This window comes from Rhodnius prolixus, unplaced genomic scaffold (assembly GCF_049639745.1).
Source record: "Rhodnius prolixus isolate KJV_2025 unplaced genomic scaffold, Rpr scaffold_6, whole genome shotgun sequence".
In the NCBI taxonomy this organism is placed as follows: domain Eukaryota; kingdom Metazoa; phylum Arthropoda; class Insecta; order Hemiptera; family Reduviidae; genus Rhodnius; species Rhodnius prolixus.
The window spans coordinates 26,486,383-26,513,173 of record NW_027411634.1 but is presented as its reverse complement, the minus strand read 5'-3'; the positions used below and the strand labels follow the sequence as shown (position 1 = coordinate 26,513,173).

Sequence of the window (26,791 nt, the reverse complement as noted above, 5' to 3'; positions counted from 1 at the left end):
TTAGCTGAAAATATTTAATTTCATTTACAGTTCTCAAATTGATTTATAGAAGGTTAAAACAACAAAAATGCTCAATGTTTGGCACAAAATAGTATGTCATTATTAAAAACTTACAAAAAAACTTAAATAATTTTCTATTGAAAGACAATTTATCAAATACAAAGAAACCCAAGATCTCTGAAACGATTTTATCTTTATTTTATTTTTTGGTGGACTAATACAGATCTTATTAAATAAATTGTATCTTGATATTTGAGCAATTCTGTTCTTTGTAAACATCTTAAGAATTTACCCTTCTAATTTACCCCAATTTACCCACTACAATGTACGAGCAGCCGGCATGACTTCTAAATTCCAGCAAAGCATTCCATCAATTTCAGCTAGAATGCTTATCTTCCGTTTTGGTTGAAAAGTATCCTTTTGTGGGTAATCGAAAAACAATACTTCTTCATCAAGATTTTATCTCCGAATGAAGGATATAAATTTGGATTTTATTTCTCCCCAAAACTACTTGTTTTGAAATGAATCAATAGCAACTTTTAATTCCTCTGTTTTGTGACATTTTTATCTGGCGAAAGAACTAGGAGATCAGAAAAAAAAAAAAGTTGGAGTTTTTGGCCTCAAACCTAGCTGGCTATTAACAGAAGGCATTATTGGCTTACAGATAGATAGTTAAAGAAAAGGATGACCAAAATTTTATGAAATAAGCCTAAACACAATTCACTTTTTTAGTTGTAAGGAGAACACCATTCTGATTTTTTTAACATCCTGATATGTATATGTATGATATGTCGTATGTTAACTCAAAAACTCAAGAAACGTTGCATTCAATCTGTCCATCTTTTGGAAAACAATCCAATAGCGTTAAAACAGCTTTCATAATATAAGTCATGGTACCAAAACTGCCACTAGGTGCTGAATCATAAAAATGTTGGCAGATATAGGCAGCACCGCCACATAGTAGCCCACCTTCAACCAGCGACAGAGTATCTTTTGCACAACATAACGTGGCATCACCATCAACTTTGATCTGTAATACAAAATTTTATTGCAGCATTATAGATGTTAAAATGAATGAAATGTTTTTCGTTAAATAAATTAATTTACTTGATCTTCAAGAAATATTTGATTAGCTTTATGAACTAAATTTTCTACAGCTATAATGCCTCCCAGTGTTGGTGCTACGTTATGCTCCGTGATTAATGTTAACACCATAAGCGCTTCTACTATTAACTGTCTGTATTCTGGTTGAGGAATTGTATTTAACGCTGTTTCCACGGCAAGGGCAAATTTAAGTTCTCCTGAAGTCATCTATAAAATGATATTCAAGTGACAATTAACAGTCGTTATAAACAGGAAATTAATATTTAAAGAGAACTCACAAATATTTTTAAAACTTACTTCATGAGTGAGGTTTTTATGAAGAATTCTACCTTCAATAGCTAATCCTTCGCACTAAAATAAATTTATTTAATTAAATAAAATACACATTTATTACATACGTAAAAAGTAATAAAATTTAAGATCTACCCTTTCAAGGACAGCCCAAACCCTTGGGTAAAGATCTCTTGGAACCCTATTAAGTGCACCATCTAATCTTCTACGTCTTAACCACTGACCTTGTCGATCATATTCTGCACCCTCAGGTGATGCAACTTCAGTATGAAGAAGTCCAATTTGGGATTTCTGCAATGAAGACCAGAAAATGAATGAATAAATACAACAATAAATATGTGCTTTAAAAGTGAATTAATGTTTAATATCATCATTTATTTGATGATACCTAACCTCAATTGGATGATGGATCAAAATTATGACAAAAACAATAAATATAAATGGTTTTCAGAGACTAAAATAATGTATATTCAATTACTCCTCAAGAAAGTGATGTTTACAAAGTGTGAATAATTGTAGATAAATTGGTTATGTCCATAATTAAATCTCTTAAACGCAGAATTCTTTATCTGATATTTCACTGCAGGTTATAGTTTCTCTGCTTTCTTTTTTCCTTTAATGTACACCTCGTAATATGTCTATTTTGTAATGTATTTTACTAAACGAATTGTAATGTGCAGTTCTGAAAATAAAATTATGCTAAAAAAATTAAATTAAATAAAAATCAAATACACACCTTACTCACTTTACCAGATTTGCAGCTGATTACAGAAAAGTTTCTAACACCAACTGCAAATTAAAAATTATTAAACAATTAGCTGATTTACTGATATCCTTAATTAGATGAATTTCCATCCTAACGATTGTAACATATATATTGCAATTTTCTTTTCTTTTTTTCTAATCCCTAATCCGTGGATTCCTTGTAAATAGTGTAAAGGCCACCAGATATGGCCACTGAGCTTTGAAATAAGCAATTTCTGTAATAATACTCGTTATGAAAAATAATTGCATAATTTAATACTTTTGTTTACACGGAAACTAGCAATTTAATAACACGGGAGGTTTTTTAACGGTTTTGTATTATTCATAAGGTTACCTGTTCTTTCCTAAATAAAAAGTATTTTTAAAAACTTGTTTTTCCGTAATTTAGTTGTACCAATACTCTCCATGCAATCCAGAATTGATACTTCTCCATTCCAATACATAATAATACCTTTTAAAGGTATACAGCGGTGGACTGTAAGAATTTCATCTCGGGTGAAGTCTTTTTCTAGACACAGGATATAAGAAAGTAATAGTAAGGACGAAGAAGAAGAGGAAGATCGGTAGGATAAGAGGAAGAGGCGAAAGGGGGGGTTTACAGTGTGATAGTAGAAAATAAGATTTTGGGAGACCTACCTTGAAGTGAACTCTCGAAAGGAACCATCTTAATTTATAAAGTAAGTAAAATATCAGTTGTAATTGAAAGTAAAAAATATTATTACCACTGCTAATGAGAAACTCTTTTCCGCTCATTATGTGATGTAATAGATTTTTCATCTCAAATGGCGATACATTAAGTAAATGCTCGGAGGCTTCCTCTCCCGAACAAATAAGTGTACGAGAAAGTTCCATAGCCATTACCTAACGAAACATATGTATTACTAGATAAGTTCTATGCAATGAAACGTTATTAATAATATTTGAAACTCAAACCTGAATTATAAGACCAACTCTAAGTCTTAACATTTCGCTGAATAATTGTGGTTCAGTACGGATAAACATGGCCAAATATACCAACAGTTCCTTTAAAAAAATAAATAATAATAATCACAAGAAAATTTAAATTCTTTATTATACCTTAATAAAATGATTTTTTTTTTAAAAACTACCTGACTTAACATTGCTGTACTCTCATCATCACCATAAGCTTGATGAATCAATTGTCTTAATTCATTTTCGGGTAGTGGTGCAGTAATAGTATGTTCATTCATTGGGGGCATGCCAACCGTGACCTTCAGAGAATAAAAAAAAAAATCCAGAAAATTATTAATAATATTATTAATTATTACTTAATTTCTTTACCGAATTGTAGACAAAAGATAGGTGTATAACAGGTATGAATTACAATGTTCTAGTCCCAATAGTTTTTGTGATATGGAAGGTTAAAATTTGAAGGTTTTCATATTCGTTCAAAACTTCAAACTCTTATATCTCTTTCCGTATTTATCAGATTTTAACCAATCCATTACCGAAATGTAGAGAAAAGTTAGGTGTATAGCTGATGCAAATGGCATTTTTCTGACTATGATATTAAGCGTGATATAATAGGTTGAAAATTCCATGTATTTGATCTAAGTTTTGCAATTGGTTCCAAATTGAAACGTACATATCTCTTTTCGTACTGATCGCGTTTAATATTAAGTTAATAGTAATAATGATAAAAATAATAAACTAAAATATACCTGTTTTTGTCTAACTAAAAGATCAGTAACTGCTTTTGCTAAATCTTCAACTCTTTTCCCAAGCATGCCGCCTGTGTGCCTAACTAAACCCCACAATTTTTGTTGGCAAGCTTTTTCATAAAGCACTTTGAGTAGTTCTTTTAATGTGATTGGAGTTCCATCTTCGGACGTACCTATAAAATAAATAATAGTTGGAAAAAAAATGCGGTTTTTATAATATTTTACAGTTTGGTAAAACTGGATATTTTCTTCAATGAAGATTTTCCCAGACCACAGATTTTAAATATCTCTAAATTGAATATTTTGATTAGCAAAAATGAGAAACAAAAGAAAAGAAAAAGAGTTCTTGCCTAATTCAACATTCATATGCGAATTTATTCAAGCATTCAAGAAATGAAATGCGGTTTTCAAGAAGAATGAAAAACTAGTAGCAATCGTAACATCTAAGCTATTACACTGCACTAACCTTGAGGACCACCAAGGTAGTAACCTTTTCGAAAGGTAATAAAAAGCAGCATCACGGGCATGTAAACAGGCTGGCAAACTACAACACCCCGTAAAACTTTGGTTGAAGAAGGCTTTAATAAAGTGAAGTAAATGACTAGACTTTTTGGGTTTACTGCAATATCTTACTAATGAATTGCAATTAAACCGTTTCCTTGAATGACTGATTACAGCCAACCGTTCGTTTAAACTAATATCAGCAGTTTAAACTATGCTTATCTTTAAAGATTTAAAGAGTAGTGAAACTAGTTTCTGTATGCCAATGCTCACAATCACGACAAATAATAAATACGTGTATTTTACTTGGCCGCAAAATTCGAAGGAATACTTTGTAGTACCGTAGATAAGACTGCAGAGCAGTCTTTGAGTTAAGCAAAATAACTATAAATCTGAAAATTCCTTGATTTTTATTTATTTATTTATTTTACGCTTCCATTGTTTAATATTTTTCTTGTTCTTCAAATCACCTGCTTCATAGTTCAATCCTTGGGTGTCGATTAAATATTGGAGGATATCACCTTGTTCTTCTAGATTTTCGGATTCTCTCAACATCGTTAACAGTTCTTCCACTTCAGTGTCAGCATACTGAGTGTCTGGCGTACATCTTGAAGTATAGGAAATTTAATTAATCGCGATTAAATAATAAAAAATTAACAAATACAATGCAGTTCATTGTAGAAAATAATAATATATATATAAAATACCTAAGCCTAGGAGCTGCCTGCTTCCAAATAGAAGTTGCAGGTTCTCTCTCAGGAGATGGAGTTCTTGGATCTCCTTCTAGCTGGACAAGTCCCGCGCCAGAATTTCTTCTCTCTTCCGACTGATGACTGCTACTATCAGCTAGTCAGTATTGAAAAGCAATATTGTCTTACAAGAACAGAATTAATGATACATGAATAATTTCTAAAAGCCTACTTCCTTATAGTTTAGTTAATTTATAAGCAATACTTACAATCAACTCCAATAATAGCTCTTGTTTTCTTAATAGCACCTTTCACTGACATTCTACGGCGAAGTGAAGGATTTGCTTTTTTTGCTCCAGATTTTGATAATAAATTCATTTTAGCATTGATACATTTCATGATGTGTTGTTCCAAATATAACTGAACTTCCGGATTTAACCCTATAAAAAAATTAAATCAACTTGATTAGAACTACTGGAATTGGTCAATACAGCAATATGTGTGTGAAAAATAATTCTTTACTATCTGGTAAGCCAAGCTCTTGGCACCCAAGAAAACTGAGGTTTGTAATACAGGATGTGATTAGAAAATCATTCAAATATCCAAAAGATACCCTTTAATTCAAAACAAAACAATGAACATGTTGATGAAACAAATTAATTATAAATTAATGTATGTTAAAACTCATCTACCTCGTTCCACTAATGTAACCACTCTTCAATTTTTTCATTGTAGTTATCATTGCCAATGGTATTTTTCCTTGATCTGAAAATTAACAAGTTTTGAAAATTCTCTTTTAATAAATAAAAAATTGAACTTATAAATAAATTTAAAAAATCAAAGTATAATAAATAAAATAATAGCAAAGGTTTTCATCCTTAGCTAGAAGAGGTATATTTAAGAATTATGCACTAAAACAATCCCACTTGAATGCAACACCTCCTTAACAAGAAAATAATAAAGTTTTCATTTACTTTATTACTTAAGTTATTTTTCATTCGAAACCTTCCAATTTTATCTGAAGATTAAAAATGTATCAACAAAAAATAAGTTAGTTGCTTTAAAAGTGTAGCAATCGTAGCCAAGTTCTTATTTGAAAAGATACTTATAAGTATGAAAATGTTAAAATTAGTTTTATGAACAAACTCAAAAACTGTAATCCAAGATAGAAGCCCAATGTACTGGAATCAATTCTGGCTTTGGTTTATTTAATGTTACACCATCAGAAAAAAGACATTTTTTTTATTTATTTTGTAATTTACAATCTGTATAAACATATACAATAAGTAAATAGGAGGTGAATGAGATGAACTGGTGCGAGAGGAGAGCAGGAGGAGATAAGCTACCCAGCGGTAGCACTCTCTATAGGAGAGAGGGGAATTTGAGGAGGAGAATATGAGTAGGAAAGAGGAGAGATTTAGTTCTTCAGACTGTAAGGAAGTCGCAGTCGTGGGGACACTGGCGATTCAGTCGACGAGGAGTATTGTTAGGGATGTCAGAGGAGGCGAGAGACTGTACAAGAGGATTTGAGCAAGTAGAGAGAGCAGTATGGAATTTTTGGTATTTAGTCTTGGCGAGTTGGTCTATGAAGAGAATGTTGAGGTCGGTGTGAAGGGTGAGGTTAGTCACGTAGAAAGGAGCGTCAGCTATCTGTCGGAGCAATTTTGACTGAAATGTTTGTACAGTCCGTATGTTTGTAGGTTTGGCTGAACCTTACAGTTCTAGTCCGTAAGTCCACATAGGTTTGAGAATAGTACTATATATTAAACGTTTAAGTTCAATGGGCAATTTAGAGCGTCGTCCAAGTAGTCTGTAAAGCAGTTTCGCACGTTTCGTCATTGCTTGTCTTTTAAGTCTAGTGTGTGGGTTCCACGTGAGTCGTTTGTCTATGTAGAGCCCAAGTTAGCCCACCAGATCTGTACAAGGAAGAGGATTGCAGTTGAAGAGGACAGGTGGACAGGAGTCCCGCCGGAGAGTAAACGTGGCATGCTGGCATTTATGTGGGTTCATTTTAATCCGCCACTTCTTGGCCCAGGATTCTATATTATGTAAGTGTGTCTGTAACTTGTATGAAGCTGATGAAGGATGTGTACTTGTGGCTAGAATGGCTGTATCGTCTGCATATGTACAGAGTAGTGTAGAGGGTTGTACAGGTATGTCTGATGTGTATACTGCGTAGAGAACGGAGCCAAGTATACTCCCCTGCGGCACTCCCGCCCCCACTGTCGAGAAAGAAGACATTGCTGAGCCAGTACTGACTTGAAAGAACCTATCTGAGAGATAGGAGCGCAGAATGAGGTAGTTTGTTGAGGGAAGATTCTTTTTTAACATGAACAGTAATCCAGGATGCCAAACACGATCGAAGGCCTGGCTTACGTCTAAGAACGCCCCCGAGCAATACTGTTTTCTCTCCAAAAAGACATTAATTTTTTTTTTAATCAAAGATTAAACGTCTTGTTTAAATTTTAAAATATTGTAAGACAGTGAATAAAATAATGTAGCTTCCAGATTAACAGTTTTGAAAATTTTAAAAAAATGTGTACCCATATCTGAAATTTTCAGACAAAATGAAGAAATTACTAAAAATTCGTTAAATTTAATAAATGTTTTCAAAGTCATGGATGTTGCATTCAAGTTGCGACAACTTGTGTACATCCTTAGACTTCGAATTTTTTTTAATTAGTTTTCAATGTTTGTTTTTTTTTCATTATATAAAGCGTGACAAGTACACATAGTTACTAACCTTCAAACGCTTTAGTAGCAAAAATTACATACAAAGGTCGACCAAGCATGTTCCAGTGCATGCCAAGAAAATTAATATCCTTTACAATAGAATCTGCCAATAATCCAGCGTCCGTTCGCATGTAGTATTCTTCCCAGTCACTACTCTAATAGACATAATGTTAGTCACAAAACACACACCAACAAAGCTTTGGTTTTATTCTAATAATGATTAAATGACTGAAGTACAGCACAGGAAAAAAACGCAATAGTCAAATTTTAAGAATGAATGATTTTTTCCAAGACATGAATAAACAATTTATAGCAAAAAAGTATAGGAAAAATAAAATATCGAAATTAATGTTTGCTGATTGATTGATATAACATGAACTATGCACTAGTACAATGAACTAATAGGCAGGCTAGAACACAGGAAAAAATAAAGGAGAGTTCTACATCAGACATATGTTATCTCGGAGACAATATCTACATATGTAAGATGTACAGTAGAGGTTTTGGATTCGCATCTGACACTTCACCCTTATCTACAACCTTCTTTTAAATGGATTGCCAGGTAATGAAGTAAATTCAAGGTCAGTCGACGTTTTCCTAAAACATGTACGAAAAAAGGTTCTTGACAGCAAAATTACGTTTCTTGTTGGAACCGACGCGTTTGCTAACTCGGAAACTTAAACTTTATCGAAGCTCTTACGGGCAAGAGTAACATCCCTTACAAAATTGGTTTCCTCTTTGTTTTTGATAAAAGCGTTGACCATGTATCAGAAAAAAAGTAAGACATGATCGTAGTTCGAAGGAGTGTCCAAATGAGCGACCCATTCTCAGCTGCACCTTTTAATCTCTATATAGACCACCAACATATGAAGAAATATGTGATTTTCTATTTATCAAATCAGATTTTATGTATCTGATCACATAATTTTGTCAGATTTGACCAGATGATTACATCATGTAGCATCAAAGTTGTCAAAAGGATTACTGGTTCGCAGAATGTTAAAGAAAATAGGGCTTGAAGTAAAGCCCGCTAAAATAGAGAAGGACCAGCAAAATAAAGTAACGTTAGTAGATGGAGAGCAAACATCATCAATAAAAAATGACGGTAATCAATGATTTGGGTTGTAACTTTTCGAATAAACACATTTTTAATGAAAGTGGCGTAAAAAATTTAACTGACAATATGGGAAAATTGACTAACTTGAGTTCAAAATTGCTTGTAAGTATCGGTTATTATTTTAAGACGCAATGTAAAACAATGATTGGATTACCAGCGTATACATCGACTGCCATGCTCTACTCTCCAAGGCGATAATGAGATATGGGATTATTGTAGTGACTGAAAGGCTCGTATTCAACACAGGTTCTTAGCACAAAAATTGTCCAGAGTTGATGATTCACAGTTTTAAGACGTACTAGATGCGGTGAGGAAGCTCAGAATTTTTTGGATCTGGAGTCCAAACATCACAAACCTAGATAAGGCACCACCTATTAGGTTGTGCGTCGCTCCTTGCGAGACCGGGCTTTTTTAAAAGTGGTGAAAATTCACATGACAGGGAATTGGCATCTTCCATTTTCAAGTTAAGACTAGAGCAACCTGCTTTGTCTGTGGAAGGGCACACACACCGTCTCTGAATGAAAAAACTCAATTAAGCTGAATGTTAATTACGCTTCCCGGAATTAGTGAATAACCATCGGAAAGTGTAGGACCTCTAGATTAAAAATTCGGCCAATATTCTTGGGTATTAATTGAACAATATGGTTATTGTGAATGGTTACCATCGCCGAGTGAAACACATATTAATTAGTTTGGTTTTGCTTGTCATGAGGGTGAAATCTAAAGGCTTTTCTAGACATTCCCAAACCAATTATTCATACACGCAGAGAATAGTTTATAGTTCTAAATGACGAAACAAACACCAAAAACCAACGATCTGGTTAGAAGCACCCAATAAGTACATTATTAAATGGGTACAACATACACAATTGAAAGTTCCTATTGCCAAACGATTGGGATTTCCATCCCAATTCACAGAATAAAATAGAAGTATGTACAGTTAATTTATAAAAAAATAAAATAAAACATCTGTCGTGAACCGAAACGTCTTTCTCTTACTACAATCCTGGAACTGATCACTTATAGGAATATTTTCACACACCTCAAAGAGCCCAACACGAATTTAACCTAGAAAAATTATTTACATATAAACTTTTTATATTTATACAAAGTTAAGAAAAAATTAAAAAGATATTTCGAAAAAAAAAATCTCAAAAAAGTGAAAAATTCATTGAGTATAGTATAGTACCTAAAAATAATTTTAAGAAAACATAGTTAATGAATCGCCAATCCTTAAATTATGATGAGGTTTTATAGTAATGGCCACAAAAATTCGTTTTTGGAGGCTAATTTCTCTATTATATCTGTACATTAACGGTTACCATTGGTGACCTTCATCATAAGTTTTTGAAAATAGGAGACATAAGACATTAAAATGTCAACATTACATAACGATCTGGAGTAATTTTATTTTCTATGTAGCTTAAGTAAATTTTAATAGTTTTTTATACAACATAAGTGTACAATAAATTAGTAACATCTTTTATTATCTATTTTCAGAAGCTCTTAAAGAAATTGGAACTACAAAAAAGACACTGTTGGCCATTCCGACAAAAAACATTTTCATTATTAAGAGAAAGTCTTGTCTTCAAACAGTTTTTTGCGTGTTTTAAATTAAAATAGTTTTTCATTTTGACGAATGGAAAAGAGAAAACTAACAATCTGAAACTTATCATACTAAAAATCACTGATTGAATGTTAAGCACCAAGGAAGATAGGTTAAGGTCAAAAAGGAATTTCTGTTACAACAATAACTCTTCACATAACGAACTTCCCCTTTGCATAGATGATTTGGCAATTTGAAATAATAAAGAAAAGATGACGGACAAGCACATACAACTTCTTTTCTCATGCAAAAAGAAGATTAGGAAACGCAAAGCATTCAAAACACTTTTCTATTTAAAAAAAATTAATTGAAATAATATAAACAGAAAAACCTATAATGAAACAGAAAAATCTTAGTATATAGTAATATACCTAGATAAATGTTCTTCATGGTCAGTATAACTGTTGGTCGGCCGAGGATATTTTTCCAACTAGATTTTAAGAAGTTGATCTCGGCTTTGAATATATCTATCACCAGTTCATTATCTGACGCAATATAATAACGTGTTTGGTCCGTTAGCTGGGTAAAAATAAATTAAATAAAAATGGATAAATTACTGTTTTATTTCTAAAACAGAATTTATTGAAGTAAAAGAAGTTATATTTTACATTTTCTAAACAAAAGAAAATTTTTGCCTGGCAAAAAAGAATTCTAAACAAAAATGGGTGCAATTTGAAAACTAACTTATTCTTAACAGTTTTCATTACAAATAAAAGTTACATTGTTAGGAGGTCTAATAACTTTGTCGAGAAAACTTATAGATACAATCGCGGGAATGAAGTTAGAAAATAGTATTCGAAAATGCAGAATATTCATTACAAGAAACTCCTTCCTCCTCAAAAAATATGACTGACCTAAAACCTAATTAGCCAGTTTAACCTTGCAATTTATACTACATACAAAGAATAGAAGAATAAAGGACAGTAAGAATTATGTAAGATCAATATCAATATAAATATCAAAATCAGCCGTATAAATAAGAAGCAATTGTTTGCATTATAATAAGCGCCATCTTTACTCTAGGAAAATTATATCCTACTTTAAATGGCACCACTAAGAAGAATTGGAGAAGTCTTTTCAGATACTATAAACTCTGTTAAGAGGAAAGCACTACAATTTTTGAAGTATTTAAAGTATTATTGAGTACTTTAAATTTCTACTTGAGTAAAATTAAGGCCAATTCGGGAATAACAACATCCATAAATAATTTAATAGAGAAACAGATTAAACAAAGTTCTCCTTGTCTAATGGACTAGAAAACTCGTCAGAATAGCAAAAGAGATGGTAGCCATTTGGAAACCAGAAGTTACACGGATAAAATTGGTCTTCATGTATCTTTTCTTCTATTTCTGCATTGCAAAGGCTTTAAAACGATATTTCCACAGTATGCCTTGGACAACCATTACTATTTCTGCATTCTTGTTTTCCTAACATACTTCCGTACATGTAACATGAGTCCTATCTAAAGAACTTCACTTTTTTAATAAATAAATAACCTCTCTAGAGGTTTTTGTAAACTAAATCTCTTTTCTGCGAGCATCTTCCTCTTCTTTCACCTTGACCAGAGGTCATTTGACATAAATATCTTATAACTTACTTATACTCTTCTTTGAGGTATGTCTGGTGCTTCATCCAAAGCACCTAAGTTGCTTTTCTAAGCTGAAGATTGTGTAAATAGTAAAAGAACTAGATAGGATTTATTTCCCACTTTAAACCAGCAGTTAAGCCAAAAGGGAGAGTCAGTGTGAAACTTATTATAAAGAAAAATATTAAAACCAACCAGCGGCACATACGATATAGTTCGTATACAAATTAAATCCAAATTCAAATTTAAAACAAGTTTTTAAATCGGTACAATCAAAATTAAAATGCCCGGAAGTGAGTAAACTATACATACTGCAATAATTTTTCCAACCATTCCTGTAAGTTTCAAGTAAAAGGCGGTTACTTCTTCGGTAATGAGTAACAATACCAAAGAAATCCGTTTCAATAGATGAGACTTGTAAGATGTACCATGAAGATTTGGAATTCCCTTAATACAAAGAAAAGAAATTTCCGCAAAAAACTCTTTGAGTTTTGGTTCAAAAGTGAAAAGAAATTATAATGAAATAAACAAAAGGAAACGGAGGCTTGCAAAGCACCCTCACCAAATTAAATTAGACATTTTTTTTTTAAATTAGCATATTTATTTTCTAGTGTTCCCAGAAATACTTGACAGGATTTCTGGATTAGAAAAAAAATTATTGAAACGCAGTTAGATTTTATAAGACTTTATGTAAGAGTTAATAAATCAGACTGAAAGTATACGTAGTTTGAAAGAATAGTTTAAGAATTTAGACGAGAATGAAAAAGAAAAGCGTTCATATTATTATTATTATTTTTTGAGAAAAATAAATTTAGACTTATTTACCTGAGGTGTGAAAGCAAATATTTTATCATTTAACGAATACAATTTACTGGTGCTGAGTATGCCAACATCTCTTGAAATTCTTCCAGTTAAATTTAATTTTTCATTTCTCCCTAAAAGTTGTAAAGAACTTATTAACTAAAACAAACGAATGAAGCTGATTAAATTTAAAAGACCTCTACAACCCACCTAGATAAGTATACAAATGCGAAAGGACCCTAGCAGGTTGTACTTCAATGGGTGCTACTTCTTCCACCGTTTGAACGTCTACATCATGTTCCCTTAATTTTTCTTTCATTTCTAAATCTTCGGCTAAAATGACAATCTGAACAACAACATCGGGCTTCTTTTCCGAACATAAGCGTCTATTCAGTGGATCTAACTCTGGAGCAGCTATAAAGCCCTGGAAACAATCGCATTCTTTTTGAATTACCATTATTTTTCTCCCTAGCAAGCGTATTTTGGACTTTCACCCATTGATACTTTTTTTTTTATTACTAGAAATAAATATTATTAACCGTCCAGTTTAGTTGATTAACTCAAAAAACAAGTAAAATCCAAAACAGAGAATCGAAAAACAAAATTAAATAAATTAATTCTAAGTTATTTTGTAATAAAATGTTATTTTAATAGAAACTGATACATTCCGATGTTCAGGCAAATTCATTATTTTTTATTCAGACAGATCTTTTTCCTTCATTTTCTGCTACTATGTCTGACGAAGCATGTAGCTCACTCAGCTCACTTAATTTCCAAACTCCATTATTCAGTTTAGACAAAATATTTTTATCCAAATTGTTCTCCCATAAAACTACCTTTACGGCTCACTATATGATCTTTTCATTACATCGGACAAACAATAATTTTGTAAATACGGAGTTAACGTTTGCGCAACATGGACTTAGATTTCATAATCCAGTTCAGCAAAAAAGAAGCATAGGCTACCAGTAACTAACTATCTTGGATTTCGCTTTTAGCCTCTCGCTGCTTTGTAAATACGTATGGTTCCAAAATATTTAGAAGATTTCACATTCTCAAATCTGTTTCTCTTAATGTTATTAACACAACTTATATTGTTACATTATTGTTTTGTTATAACAATAACACAACACAAAATATTGTTGTCAAACCTTGAAGCTGATGAAATTAAAAATGTCTAATTTGGACTAAACGACAAAATTTATAATAGCGTTCAGTCTAATTAGGGAACCTATCTGCCTGAAATGGTTAAACTTTAGAATCGTTCACGGTCCACAATGTTTACGACTTCAAAGGTTTAAGTAATATTAATAAGTAGAAGCCCAGTTACTGAGAATCTGTAACACGCAAATTGTTACTCATAAATATTTCAACAAATTTACAAAGGTTGACTTTGTTTCGATGATACTAACTAAAATAATAAATAAACTTAGCTCTGAGAAATAACTAACATCTTGAAGAAGTTTTCCAAGTAAATACAAAGATTGAGCCCACAAAAATGGACATCTTCCTACAGGTACTCTGTCTTGCGAGTTAGGCTCGGCAATTTCAGCATTTACATTTTTAGATGTAACGGCGTACATTTCTGGTACTAATTTCACTCCATCTTTTCCACGTACTAATACCTAAAAGAAAGAATGTTTTTATTGAAATTGATGACAAAATCATTTTAACTATGAATGGTAAAAATATTTTAAGCTGCAGTTTTCGACATTGTGTTTACCTTTTCCAAAGCTTCATTATAATTAACTGTTGCTTCTTTATTCTTTTGGAAAATACTGTCAATTAGTAAGTAACAAAAAAAGAGTGGCCATTCGCATTCAATATTTTCAAAAATTTGCAATTCATTTGGTTCGTAATATAATCTACTGGGGTCCTTTAAAGAAAAAATATTACATAAAGTGATAGCAGATACAAAAATACAAACAATTTTGTTTTTCAATACATTTTTCAATCATTTTGTAATATAAACAAAAAATGTATAATGAATTAGTGATTTAGTAAGCAACTTCTAATGGATTACCTCACGCGGTGTTTTATACCCATCTCTTAGAAATCTTTTACAACCATATTTGCCCATAAGTTTAGTGACAATAGCATTTCTTGTTATATCTATAAGTTGTGGATCGTCTACAGCAAATGCTGGAAAACTTATAACTGAAAGTAGACCGCTGTCCAACTCTTTTGAACTTGATTCTCTTGGTAGCATTGACTAAAATTAATTTAGTGCTGACATTACTTTTTTTAAAATAAAATGATAAGCAATTGTTTTTAGCCTTAATACCTGTAGCACCGCGCGACACTTTTGAGCCTCGTCGGTGAGAACATGAATTACTGATGATGGGCCACCACGAGCTCCAAATAAATCTAATTCATTCATTGCTTCGAGAGCAGCTTTCGCCATACCTGAAAATTTACATTAAAATAATTCTCACTTAAAAATAATGATTAGGTATATAACATATTCAATTGTGAAACCGTGTTTTACATGTATTCTACTTATTTATCTATTGCTTTTTTTTACATATTGTAATTAGCGGTGATAGATTTTTGTTTTTCCAATAGAAGTAAGTAAATTGTATTTTAATAATAAAAGAATATATCTCTTCTCAATCAATGTTCTACTTGAATTTTACTGATAGAAATATTTCTAATAACTTTTAAATTAAATATTAAATAATTTACCAATGGAACTTGCATTCAATTCAGGAAGACCATGATTAGCTTTATCTCCTCTTTCCCAAATTCCATAATCCTATACAATAAAATAAAATCATAGTGAAGTGCATATGGATTACTAAGATATTCCAAATAATTTTTACTAGCGAAATTTTATGATTATTCTTGAAGCTTTGACTTGCAGATTTAAATGTGGGAGAGGCATCTACAGAATTTAATAACTGGAGTTACACTCTAGGGTCAGATTAATTGTCAGACTAAAGAATATCAGTCTAATTTACTGATTACAGTTCAATATATTTAAGTATAATTTGGCATTTAGGATTTCTAAATATTGTGAAATCCAATCGGCATGTAGCACGTAGTGGTGAATGAGTTAATCTTACGATGGTTTTCAATCAGTCCAGGACGACAAATGAAAGGAACAAACTCCCAACATCAAGTCCTCTGATAGCGCACCAAGATTCTTGATGTAGAAAATGTAACGAGAGAACGGAGACTGACTGGAAACGCTCCGAGCACCAATAACTTCGAACATTTGAAAAGAATTATTAATAATTTGTAAGTTACTTAGCGGTAACTTATTTTTACAATCTTGCAATCATTGCAATAGTTACTATCTTCGGTGAGTAGGTAAAACACAAGTTTGAGAAATTGTTTATTTTATTTGAGGTCACTAGCTACTCTGACAACCACGGAACATGTCAAAAACTGGAGGAAGATTTGAAGATGATATCTGGAAGTTCCTTTATGGACCTCCAACTGCCATCATGTCTTCGGCCTGTTTTAGTGAGGATGTCATGGTAACGATAATTTTTTGTAAAGGTACTTTATGTAGCTATATTTAAAATAGAGAATAGTTTTTGCTTATATCCTTCTCTTTTGCATTCTTCAATCTACAAGGTTTACAAAATTCTTATGTAAGATTGAAATGAATTGAAGCAGCTATGATTTTTAATGTAAGGCCCAGATTGAATTCACAATTTTTTGACTAAAAACAGTTAAAAAAAAAAAAAAAATTACAAGAAACATTTACAGGTTATGCTGCTTATTATACCTCATGAAATTTTCCTAATAACTTCGTATTAACAACATTATCAAAGTTTTACTAATTTTTGACTACTTACAGGAATGCAGTATGCAGATTCTATATAAAATATCAAGTTTTGAATGAATGCAACTTCATCGAGTCCGAATATTATTTGTAAACCTGGGGAAAAATTGCTGTATAATAATGCGAATAAATTCTGATCAAATAAGTTATCATCAGAAATGAGCAAAGAAGACAAAACTACCGGAAGCGGTCATTTGCGCTAGAATAAGCAGATATAAGGATACTGCATCAATCTGAAGGTGACCCCATTCGTTGTCTCCGACAACAATTTGGCCAGTAGAAGAAGAATATTTAGCATGCAATGAGTCTGATGGATTCTGGGATGTTTTAAACTTTTCAACTTTTTCCTTTTGTTGCATCATAGCCATTAGCAGTCCGCGCATTAATTTCACACAGCTCTGTAAAATATATCACAACAATAACTTAAAAGAAAGCAACTCCGGTAAGTTTACAGAAAAGTAACTGCTGCTATTTACTATACTTGTTCTAATTCATAAGTTTTAGCTCTGTCTTCGTCCATGTCAGCTACCTTCTTATAAGCCATAGACAACCCCCAAACTGCAAGTATTGTATATACGTTGTCCCTTACCCATGCATGTTTATTATCAGGACTTGCTGGGAACAGTCCTGTAACTGGATTCTAAAATAATTTGAGCCATTAAAAAAACAATATTATTTTTTTGGCAGGTAAATAAACTCAAAGCATGATCTCTTACCTGATGACACATTATAACTTTATGTACAATATTATGGTAATAGTCCAATCTTACGCCAGAATTAGTTCTACTCCTCATTGTGACTATTTAAATTTCATTAATTAACGACTGTTGCTCAGTGCTCACATTACAATAACCTGGATATTGAAACCTTCACCAACCGAGTAGGGGCTGTGAGATTATGCATCCCATCACAACTGTTGATTGCAATCTGCATTCTGCAACTAACTGAAATAGTTTTAGAAGACTATTTCATTTAAGCCGTGTAAACATGGATGGAAGTGCAAATCTATAAAGAATTCAACGAACGGTGTACAACGATTGACAAAATCAATGATACATTTTACATTGAGGTCATAACAAAGTTAAACTAAATAAAAGTTATATTTTTAGACAAATAAGCAAACTGTTAAATTATTAAAACAAGGTTTGAGTTCTTAAAAGCATTAATTTAAAAGTACATGTCAACGCTACTTCTTTCATTTTTATGCATTTATATTGACAGTAAGGTAATTGTGGTACTGGGTTCGATTCCCGATCTAGGCCTTGAATTTTATTTAGTGTTTAATATGAGAAATTTCTTGTAAAATGTTTGCTAATCGCCTCTGTCCTAATTTAAAAGTTACTAAAGTAATAAACTAGTAAGTAAGAAACTAAATAAACCAATCATTTATAAGTTTATGGCAGTAAGTGTAACTTGACTAGAACAAGTTTAGTACAAAAGTAAAATTGCAACGGAGTAATTCAACATCAAACAATTTACTCCCACAATGATTTACAGTGCTACGATTTCATTCTAAAAGACTGATCCGTTTAAAAATATTACCTTAAATTTTTATTTTCTATTTACATATTACTTTAATTCTTGTGATATAACAGTGTATCTTTAGAAACGATTGAGTTTTAATTTGTATTATCTTAGAATAAAATACTTTTTATTTCAAGATTAACTCTTATAAAAACTGTATTTCATTGATTTATGATCATTTTCAGATTGAAACAGCCAATACTGTTCATCAAATGAAGTTGATTAATGATAATTATGTTTTCCAAGAAATAAAAACTATAAATTATACATACCCACGCTATTTAGCGGAAGAACTGAGAACTAATGATAGCAGAGTAAGTATCGATATTGCCAATAGAGCTCTCTTAACAGCAGTGAGGGCCAGGGAATATAAAGATAGTATTCAATAAGTAACTCCAGGTTTTAGTTTTAAGATGGGTAGTAAGAGATGCTCAAAATTCAAATTTTCGTTTGCTAAGGACGTTCGGCATGAACAAGCGGACTTGAGTGACAAGAAATGTACTTGTAATGAATTTCAAGAATTATTTTGGTTCTCAAGCCATAGTGCTGTTTCTCTTGGTGCGAAAGATGTTGATTCTTGGAACCTTCCGAGACCACGCCAATTGCTCGCAAATGGCCGTTTATTGTTGTCGAATTCACTAGTTTTCTGCTAGCATTTGGTGCAAGGATCCGTTTCTAAACTGACAGAAGTGGTGAATCCTCCTAGACGAAGCTAATTGCCACGATCACCTTTAAAGAATCCACGAGCCTTTATTTTAATTTTGGAAACAGTGACGCAAAATCCCAGAAAGTCTAGATTCAATGCAAACCATTCTTAAATTGCATAAAACTTGGTACTAGATTAAATATATATATAAATTCAGAAGACTATGTCAATCATGCAAGAGGAAAATATACTATGAACACTTAAAACAGTTTTATTTTTTATTTTTGAATTACAATTTATATTTATTCAAAAAAAAAAGAAATATATATACATGTTATAATTAAACAATAGTATGGCTAAATTGTAGTAATTTACACTCTTCTTTTTTATTACATACATTACATAATTATTTTTGACGGTGGTCAAGTAGGTAAAAAATGTTAAGTCAAAAAATTGACTATGGTCTCCTTTTATCTAAAATGTATATTATAATTATCACGAAACATACAAAATATTTATCGATACTATTTGTAAGATACTAAAACATCTACTTAACGACAAACTTTTTGTTACTTGCATATATATATATATACTTTTTTCAATTTGTAGAGTTTTCTTAAATTACCTCGTAAAAGTCAATTGAACATCTAATCTTTTATTATTAACATATAAGTATATAAATTTTTCATTGTCTAAAAATATGAACACATTACTCTAATGGATTTATATAAATATACTTCTTTATCGAGACACTTGCCAAATTATGTGGTTCCCTACATCCACCAAAATGAAGAGCCGTACATTTATTAAAAATAAAAAAATCTAATCACAATGAACCCTGATTGTATAAAAACGGCAGAAATGTATGTATATTTTCATCTATCTATATTTATACTTATATTTGTTAATGAGAATAAATCACAATAATTGCGTTACTTTTTATGTTTAATAAACACAACGCCTTTAGAAAAAAAAAAGAAAAGAAAAGAAATAATCCAATATATGCAATGAATTGCAAAATATTGCTTTTAATGTCCTTCACATTTTTATTTTAATTTTTCATGCAAGGGAATTTCAACAATAAACAAAATATTTATTTTACATATTATGAATAAAAAAAAGTAATAATCACTAACTAAATCTAACGTATATAATATTAAAATACGATATTATACAAAATATTAAATGTTCTTCACTTAATATTTAAAGAAATATCACAATATCTACTGAAGAAATTAAGGCCATTTATTTACTGACTCATCAAAAGTTTCAAAAGAGAAATTTTTATGAATAATGCACCCGTCATGGAATTATTTCTCGAAAAGTAAAAATATATATAGGGCGCCAATGACTTCAGATGTTGCACCTTAAATTTAAAAAAAAATTAAATAAAAATATATATGTAGCTGTCCAAAAAAACTTATCATCCATATATATACACACAAAATTTTAATATTTTTTGTACACATTATCAATAAAAGGAAATATTGAATAGCTAAGAATTTTACTTGTTTATGACTATACTTTTTTTTTCAATTGATATAAATCAATTAAATGCCTTGATACAAACAAATGTTTGTCATTATATCAAAATAAAAATCTCTATCTGTTAACATCTATTGTATAGTTTAGTTGGTCATACAAAATTTCTAAATTCTAGCTTCTAACTTATCTTCTGCAACCGTAAATTAATATGATAATTATTCAATCTAAAAGTAATTAGTGACGTTAAATTTTAACATGTGAGGGCGAATAACGATACGAATTTTTTTTCCTCGCGAGTGATAGTCAACGAATTTATGTTATTACTGAAATGCAGATTTTTAGGCCCTTGAATACAAAACTATGTTCTCGCTCACGGACTGGTGAGTGAACAAAATATTGAAAAAAAAGAAGCAAATAAATAGAAGACCTTCACTATCTGACAATACACCCAATTATAAATCTTAGCCGGGAAAGTTGATTTGACATTCCTCATAATCTAAATTACAAGCTGGCTATCGCAATAAAGGAAGAAAAAAAGAAAAAGTAAATTTCCATTGTACTAGTGGAAGATTAATAGGACAGAATATTTATTTTCCATCAACTGAATCCATATTTTCAAATACTTAAACGTATTTATTTAATAAAGAGTTAAATAATTATTAATTTTTAAATTAGCAGAGGAGTACAAGTAAAGTAATCGCCTACTTTTACAGGCAGGGTTTAACGCGGGTGTCGTGGACGGGAGCGGAAGCACATAATTTACAATTAACTTTTATTTTTCTAGCAAATAAAAAATAGCAATTCGCAGGATTTGAATCAGGGATTTCCTACTTACTTAGCCACCAGAGTAACACCCGAGGATGTTGTTCTAGTGGTTATGAAGCTTACTATCGATAATTTATTATATAAGCCAGAAAAAGATTAGTAAAAACAAGAAATCGATTTAAAAAAACCTTCCCCTATTCAATGTTAACTCTAGTGGACATTTGTTGTTGCCTCCCTAGTAATTAAAAATAAAAATTAAATAATTCAAAATAAAAAATAAAATAATATTTTCTTTAGACTGTGACTGTGTGACTTAAAAAATGAGATGAATATATTAGTAAATGTTTAGTTGCCTATTTTAGTGAAATATCACAAACGACAGCACGTTATGGACACTTACTTTTAAAATAACTTTTAATTCATATTATAAAACTAGTGTAAGTTTCAGTTAAGTTATTTAATAAAAAAATTCTTGACCTTACATACATTACTACAGAATTCTTTTCGTATTTTGTAATTACACATAGTTTAAAACTAATTTTATGCAGTTGCAGAAAAATTAAGATTAAAAAAACATGTGTAAAACAGTTTTATAATCTCGTACAATGTACCTCTAACTCTTACCAAATTACTCTCTTTCTAAAATAACAAATTTCTTTTATCCAAAAATAATTGCGCGTATATACTACTCACTTTATCACAAACGATGATGACAAAGCCATTAATTAGAAAATACAATCAAATAGTTAATGATGTTATTATATCCTAATACTTTTTATTTCTTAATATTGTATGGAACCAATAAAATTTTGCTTATACAATCATAAAAAAAAGAACATAATTGTCTCTGCTGTCGTTCAAAAAAAATAAATATTTATTCAGACTAATGCTAAAGTAATATTTTAATAATTTTTAAAAAAATTATATAAACAAGGTAGTAATCTGTGAATATTGTTGCCATTTGATATAAAAGTATATTCTTTAGATCAAAAGAAAAACAGAAATGCTGAAATTCATACTTTCATTGCATTAGTCGGAATTTAATATCACACCCGTTTATACAAAAACGAAGCCCGATTTATATATTTCAAGCGAAAAAAAATATATTTCTCCATTGTAAAACATTGTAAAACCCTAAAACATGCACATATTTCGCTATTCCACAAAATCGGATTCTAGGCGAAACTTTCATCATTCTAAAAACTCCTCCCTTAGATGGTTGCTAAGATGTCACAATTTATAGAACAGGGAAACTCAAACCCCTAAACATTCTTATGGAAAGGATATTCCTTGAATACTGGCCTAAGATAACGCTTCTGATAACGATATTTTGATTGTAAGCTAAATAGTGGAATCAATCACATTCTCGGACTAAAACGTACAAATAATTAATTACAACTGTCAAAGGTACAAAAGTGATTAATTTCAAGAATTTCCGCTATTTTACGTCGAAAAACATTATTTAGATTTCGCTTGCTTCAAAAAGGATTTAAAGCCAAAATAACTTAATTAAATAATAATAATAATAACTACAAAACAATAACTGAAGATAAAGTTTTTGCGAGTTGAACACTAAGTTTTTTTTTTTACTATTATTTTAATTTTTAAAAGGACGGTAATTTTATGAATATTGCAAGAACATATAAAACATATAGACCGAAGAATGCATAGTACATAATAGATATAAGACATATACCTAAAGCACCCTGTAAACAGAAATTAATGCGAAAAATATAAGAGAAATATATTGAAAATTTGGTATCGCTTAATATTTCAAAAAGTTTGCTAAAATAATGTTTTACTTTATTAATTGCAGATATTTTTAGAAAATTAATGAACAACACAACATTTGAAATATAAATAATCAGGCTACTGCAAGTGATAGAAACTCTCAATTACAATTCTTACATCTAATACCTCCTACTTTTTACACAACTCCCACAACCTTTTGTAAAATATAAAATGTTCGAAAATTACAACAAAATAAAAAAAATTCTTTTACCAAAAGAAAAAGCGCCACTTTTATAGAAATTCATCACTATTTACTTACTTTATTTGCTTTCTACTAAAATACGTAAGTTTACAAAATAAAACAATTTTCCCAGAATATATGTTTGTATATTCATTTTAATGATACTCAATTAAAGGGTATTTATGTTGTATTCAGTGGCAACATTTTTTGTATCATTTAAGATTTCTAAATTTGATTATAAATAAAAGATAATAGCTAAAACTAGGAATTTTGCCTCAACAAAAGTAAGAAAAAAAAAAACTATAGTTAATGGTTAAATTAAAAAAATAAATAAATCAGGAATCAAGAAGTAAATCCATTAAAATTGAATATTATTTACAATGTATCAACAATTGTGATTAAAGAAATCTCCTCTTTACATATGAATGATAAAATATTGTTTATTTCTCGGTGATTTTCTTATCTTACGAATAAAGCTATTAAAAAAAATAAAACATTCTGAGCCAGTATGTAAAATAAATTGACATTCTGACCTAAAATTATATGACTACTACTATTAATAAACAAACTTAATGTGCTATTATGTTTAATAGTAAGATATCAATTAGTGTATGTGAGGTGGTCAATATTAACTCTTTTTGGGAGAGAAGGGAAGAATGTTTATTTGTATAATTGATTATTTTACTTTGTTTATTTCTACAAAGTAGAATAATCAAATGTTGGTAAATCCAATGGTTCTAAATCTCTGACCGAATCATCTTCATATAATCTTAGTCTAGCTCTAAGTGTTTCAATTTCACGTCTACTAACCTCCAATTGAGATAATAATTCAGTCACTAGACCTCTTAATTGTGTATTCACTGTTCTTAATTCTTCCATAACAGTCGCTTCACTTTTTGGATGTTTTACATAATCAGAGGAAGATGGACTATTTTCTACTTGCCAGCCGTCTCTACTATCCTCACCAACAACTCCGCGTCGGCCAAGCATCCCCAGCAATGAGTCTGCTTCTTCCATTGTCCTTTACATCATTAGCAATATTGGTAAAACTCAATAAAATATACAATTGCAAACATATAAAATTAATATTAAAAGATTCATAAGTAATGTAATAATTACAAATAAAAAGTCTCAATCACCCTCATATTTCTCCGACTCCATTTTTTTTTTAAACATGGAATTCTTAAAAAAAAATATATATTTGTCATAAACTAAAGTTAAATTTGGCACTTATAAGGGAAGTTTATCTACTCAATCAATCTAATATAAAAAATATTTCAATAAAATGGTTGGAATATTTAGCAAGATATCCCAAACAAGGTGTGCGACACTCTTTATCTGTCATCATGTCTTTTGTTTCCGTATCTAAGGGAAACGGAACTCTTAGATTTTCCAGAATTCTCAAATTAGTTTCTAAAAACTGCATGTTAAGCGGTTTTTCCGATTTCCAAAACCAATTCTCTTCAAACTTGGTATTCCGTCATAGCGTCAAATGCACCTTATTTGTAGCTGGAAGAGTCATACCTTGTTCTGACGTAGCATTTACAAGGATACTCTTAGAAGTCTCTCAATAAATCAAATTTCCTGTGAAAACGTTCCCATTAATGTAAAAAACTTTAAAAGAAAATAGTTAACTCATTTTCAAGAAAATCGCATGAAAACTGAAGAAAAGTAAAGTCGCCTTTCCGATTGACAAATTTTGTTTAAAACCTCAAACAGGAAAGCAACAATATCGTCAACACTGAGTGTATGTTGCTAAATGCTTTCTGCATTTAGTGTTTTTAGTTATTCTGTTTACCTCACACATTCACACCTAGCGCTTGAAAAAAAAATTGCGCTCAGGGTTCAAGTGAATAATATAAAAACAAAACTACATTCATTTCAATAAACTAGAATTAAATTGCTACCATATAAAATTTAATAACAAGTTGAAAATGAGAATGGATTTGAGTTTCTTTCATTAATTAAAATTTCAGTTTGTCAGGATTTTCACAACTATAATTGAAGAAATCCTATTTCAATTTTTGCAGTTTTTAAATTTTTTAAAAAAACTGCCGTAGTCCTGTAGCTGTATCTAAAAACACAAGTATGATATTGAAATTTTTTATATTACTACTAAAAACCTGTTACGAATTTTTTCAGTAAAATGGCCCTTTTGTTGAACTGATTTTCTTCATATTTAGAATTTACCTTATTCACTTTGACTCTTATTTAATTTATAATTTATTATAAATTTATATTATTTATTTATTTCTATTATACAGGTAATAGGGCGCATTGCATTTAAGTGATACTAAAAAGAATAACTTAATCGACCTCACCACCAGAATGCATTACCAAAAATTTGCCAAGCAAAACTTTACAAACCGTCAAACTAAAAATATAAATATACACATATAATAAGCGAGTAAAAAAGTTAAAAGAAGAGCTTCTTTTTTCTTGAGAAAATATAATCAAACGTTGGTGGCATTTTGGAGGTTGGCAGGTTTTATTGGAGACATTTTGCCAGGCAGCACTTAAGATAAAATATCAAATGTGAAGTTTCCACAAAAAAAATTAAGAACCGCTTTTTCTGATTCAGTAGTCACCCAAAACAGATATTTCCGGGTGAAAATTCAAAATCGAAAATTTACAGGATTGTATTGGCGGTGGAAATAACTACACTTAATTAAAAATTATTTTTTAAATATTCTGCATATTCTTAATGTTAATGACCATACAATTAAATTATAGTCAACACCTAATTGTAAAATTAATCCTTATAATAAGATTAATCCCTCATTTTTTCTTTGAATAATGTATTTTAAAAATTAAATAATGTTGATAAATTATATAAAATCAAGCACCTAAATGAATTGATTCAAAGTAAAAAAAAAAATTTCTCGTATGACTTTTCAACTTGCCAGAAATAAATATGACTAATAAATGTGATTCACTTAAGTTTTACCTAAAAAATCATTAAATACAAAACTGTGTACCTTAATATTGCCCACTGCAAATCTTGATCTTTCTGCACAGCAGCAGATGAATTTCTTTTTTCCATCTTTTTCTTTTTTCTTAATTCAATTAATTGTTGGCGTATCTCAAATTGTAATTTTCTTGCTCTACAAAGAACAAAATAAACAAATGATTATACTTTCTAAACTAGGCTAAAAATTATTAAATCAAATAAACGGACTTTACTTTATGATATCTGTCTGTTTTACATGATAATCATGTTGTAACTGTAAAGATTCAAGGGCCTTAGTATATTTTGTTAAAGTCATAGCCTGTGCCAGTAATTCCGAAGCTTTCTGATGACATTCCACTGCTTCATCGTACTTCCTTAGCTTCAAATGGTTATCAGCAATCCTTCCATTTTGATGTGCCTATTAATTAAATTAACGTTTCACAATTTTATAACAGTGAAGAAATATTTTTAAAAAACTTTCGAATTTAAAACTGTGACAATTTAAAATTTCATAACATGGTACAATCCTAATCGGTTGAAAAACTAAAACGTAGCTATGAATATCAAATGAAGTACAAACAGAATTAATAACTTACCAAGTATAATGGGGAGGTATTATCCATAACATTCTAGACGGTTTAATATTAAATAACATTTAATGTAGCAAAATATATTTTTAATTGTAAATTACTTTAAGGAAAAAATAAATAAAAACTAAAAGCTTTTGTTTCAAAACAGTGCAACAACAGATAGACCAACCAAGGTTATGGTCAGAGTCAAAC

The 26,791-nt window shown here is 30.4% G+C and overlaps 2 protein-coding genes and 1 long non-coding RNA gene across 5 annotated transcripts; 1 reads left to right on the top strand and 2 right to left on the bottom strand.

The window, feature by feature from the left end:
* On the bottom strand, positions 1-17,616 carry LOC141461172 (probable phosphorylase b kinase regulatory subunit alpha). Of its 2 annotated transcripts, none has more exons than XM_074141959.1 (26): positions 17,384-17,616; positions 17,149-17,307; positions 16,849-17,065; positions 16,681-16,763; positions 15,560-15,629; positions 15,159-15,280; positions 14,898-15,086; positions 14,598-14,750; positions 14,326-14,499; positions 13,085-13,298; positions 12,899-13,008; positions 10,860-11,007; positions 5,725-5,797; positions 5,555-5,646; positions 5,302-5,472; positions 5,051-5,189; positions 4,814-4,950; positions 3,843-4,015; positions 3,270-3,392; positions 3,094-3,183; positions 2,883-3,021; positions 2,132-2,184; positions 1,531-1,686; positions 1,402-1,455; positions 1,108-1,311; positions 1-1,030 (listed from the first exon to the last, which is right to left on the bottom strand). In XM_074141959.1, exons 1-26 carry the CDS (start codon positions 17,459-17,461, stop codon positions 812-814), a joined length of 3,540 nt encoding a protein of 1,179 aa, XP_073998060.1. In that variant the 5' UTR covers positions 17,462-17,616; the 3' UTR covers positions 1-811. The 2 variants fall into 2 exon arrangements, with proteins under 2 accessions (XP_073998060.1, XP_073998061.1); XM_074141960.1 differs by lacking the exon at positions 10,860-11,007 and adding an exon at positions 7,776-7,920.
* LOC141461177 (uncharacterized) lies at positions 15,819-20,284 on the top strand. The gene is made up of 3 exons (XR_012462640.1): positions 15,819-16,114; positions 16,226-17,109; positions 18,377-20,284. It is a non-coding gene; the product is annotated as an uncharacterized lncRNA (long non-coding RNA).
* On the bottom strand, positions 19,093-26,745 carry LOC141461174 (uncharacterized). Of its 2 annotated transcripts, XM_074141963.1 has the most exons (5): positions 26,606-26,745; positions 26,243-26,427; positions 26,038-26,163; positions 23,870-24,080; positions 19,093-20,203 (listed from the first exon to the last, which is right to left on the bottom strand). In XM_074141963.1, exons 1-5 carry the CDS (start codon positions 26,630-26,632, stop codon positions 20,087-20,089), a joined length of 666 nt encoding a protein of 221 aa, XP_073998064.1. In that variant the 5' UTR covers positions 26,633-26,745; the 3' UTR covers positions 19,093-20,086. The 2 variants fall into 2 exon arrangements, with proteins under 2 accessions (XP_073998064.1, XP_073998065.1); XM_074141964.1 differs by having other exon boundaries at positions 19,093-24,080.
* Positions 26,746-26,791: the final 46 nt, after the last annotated feature.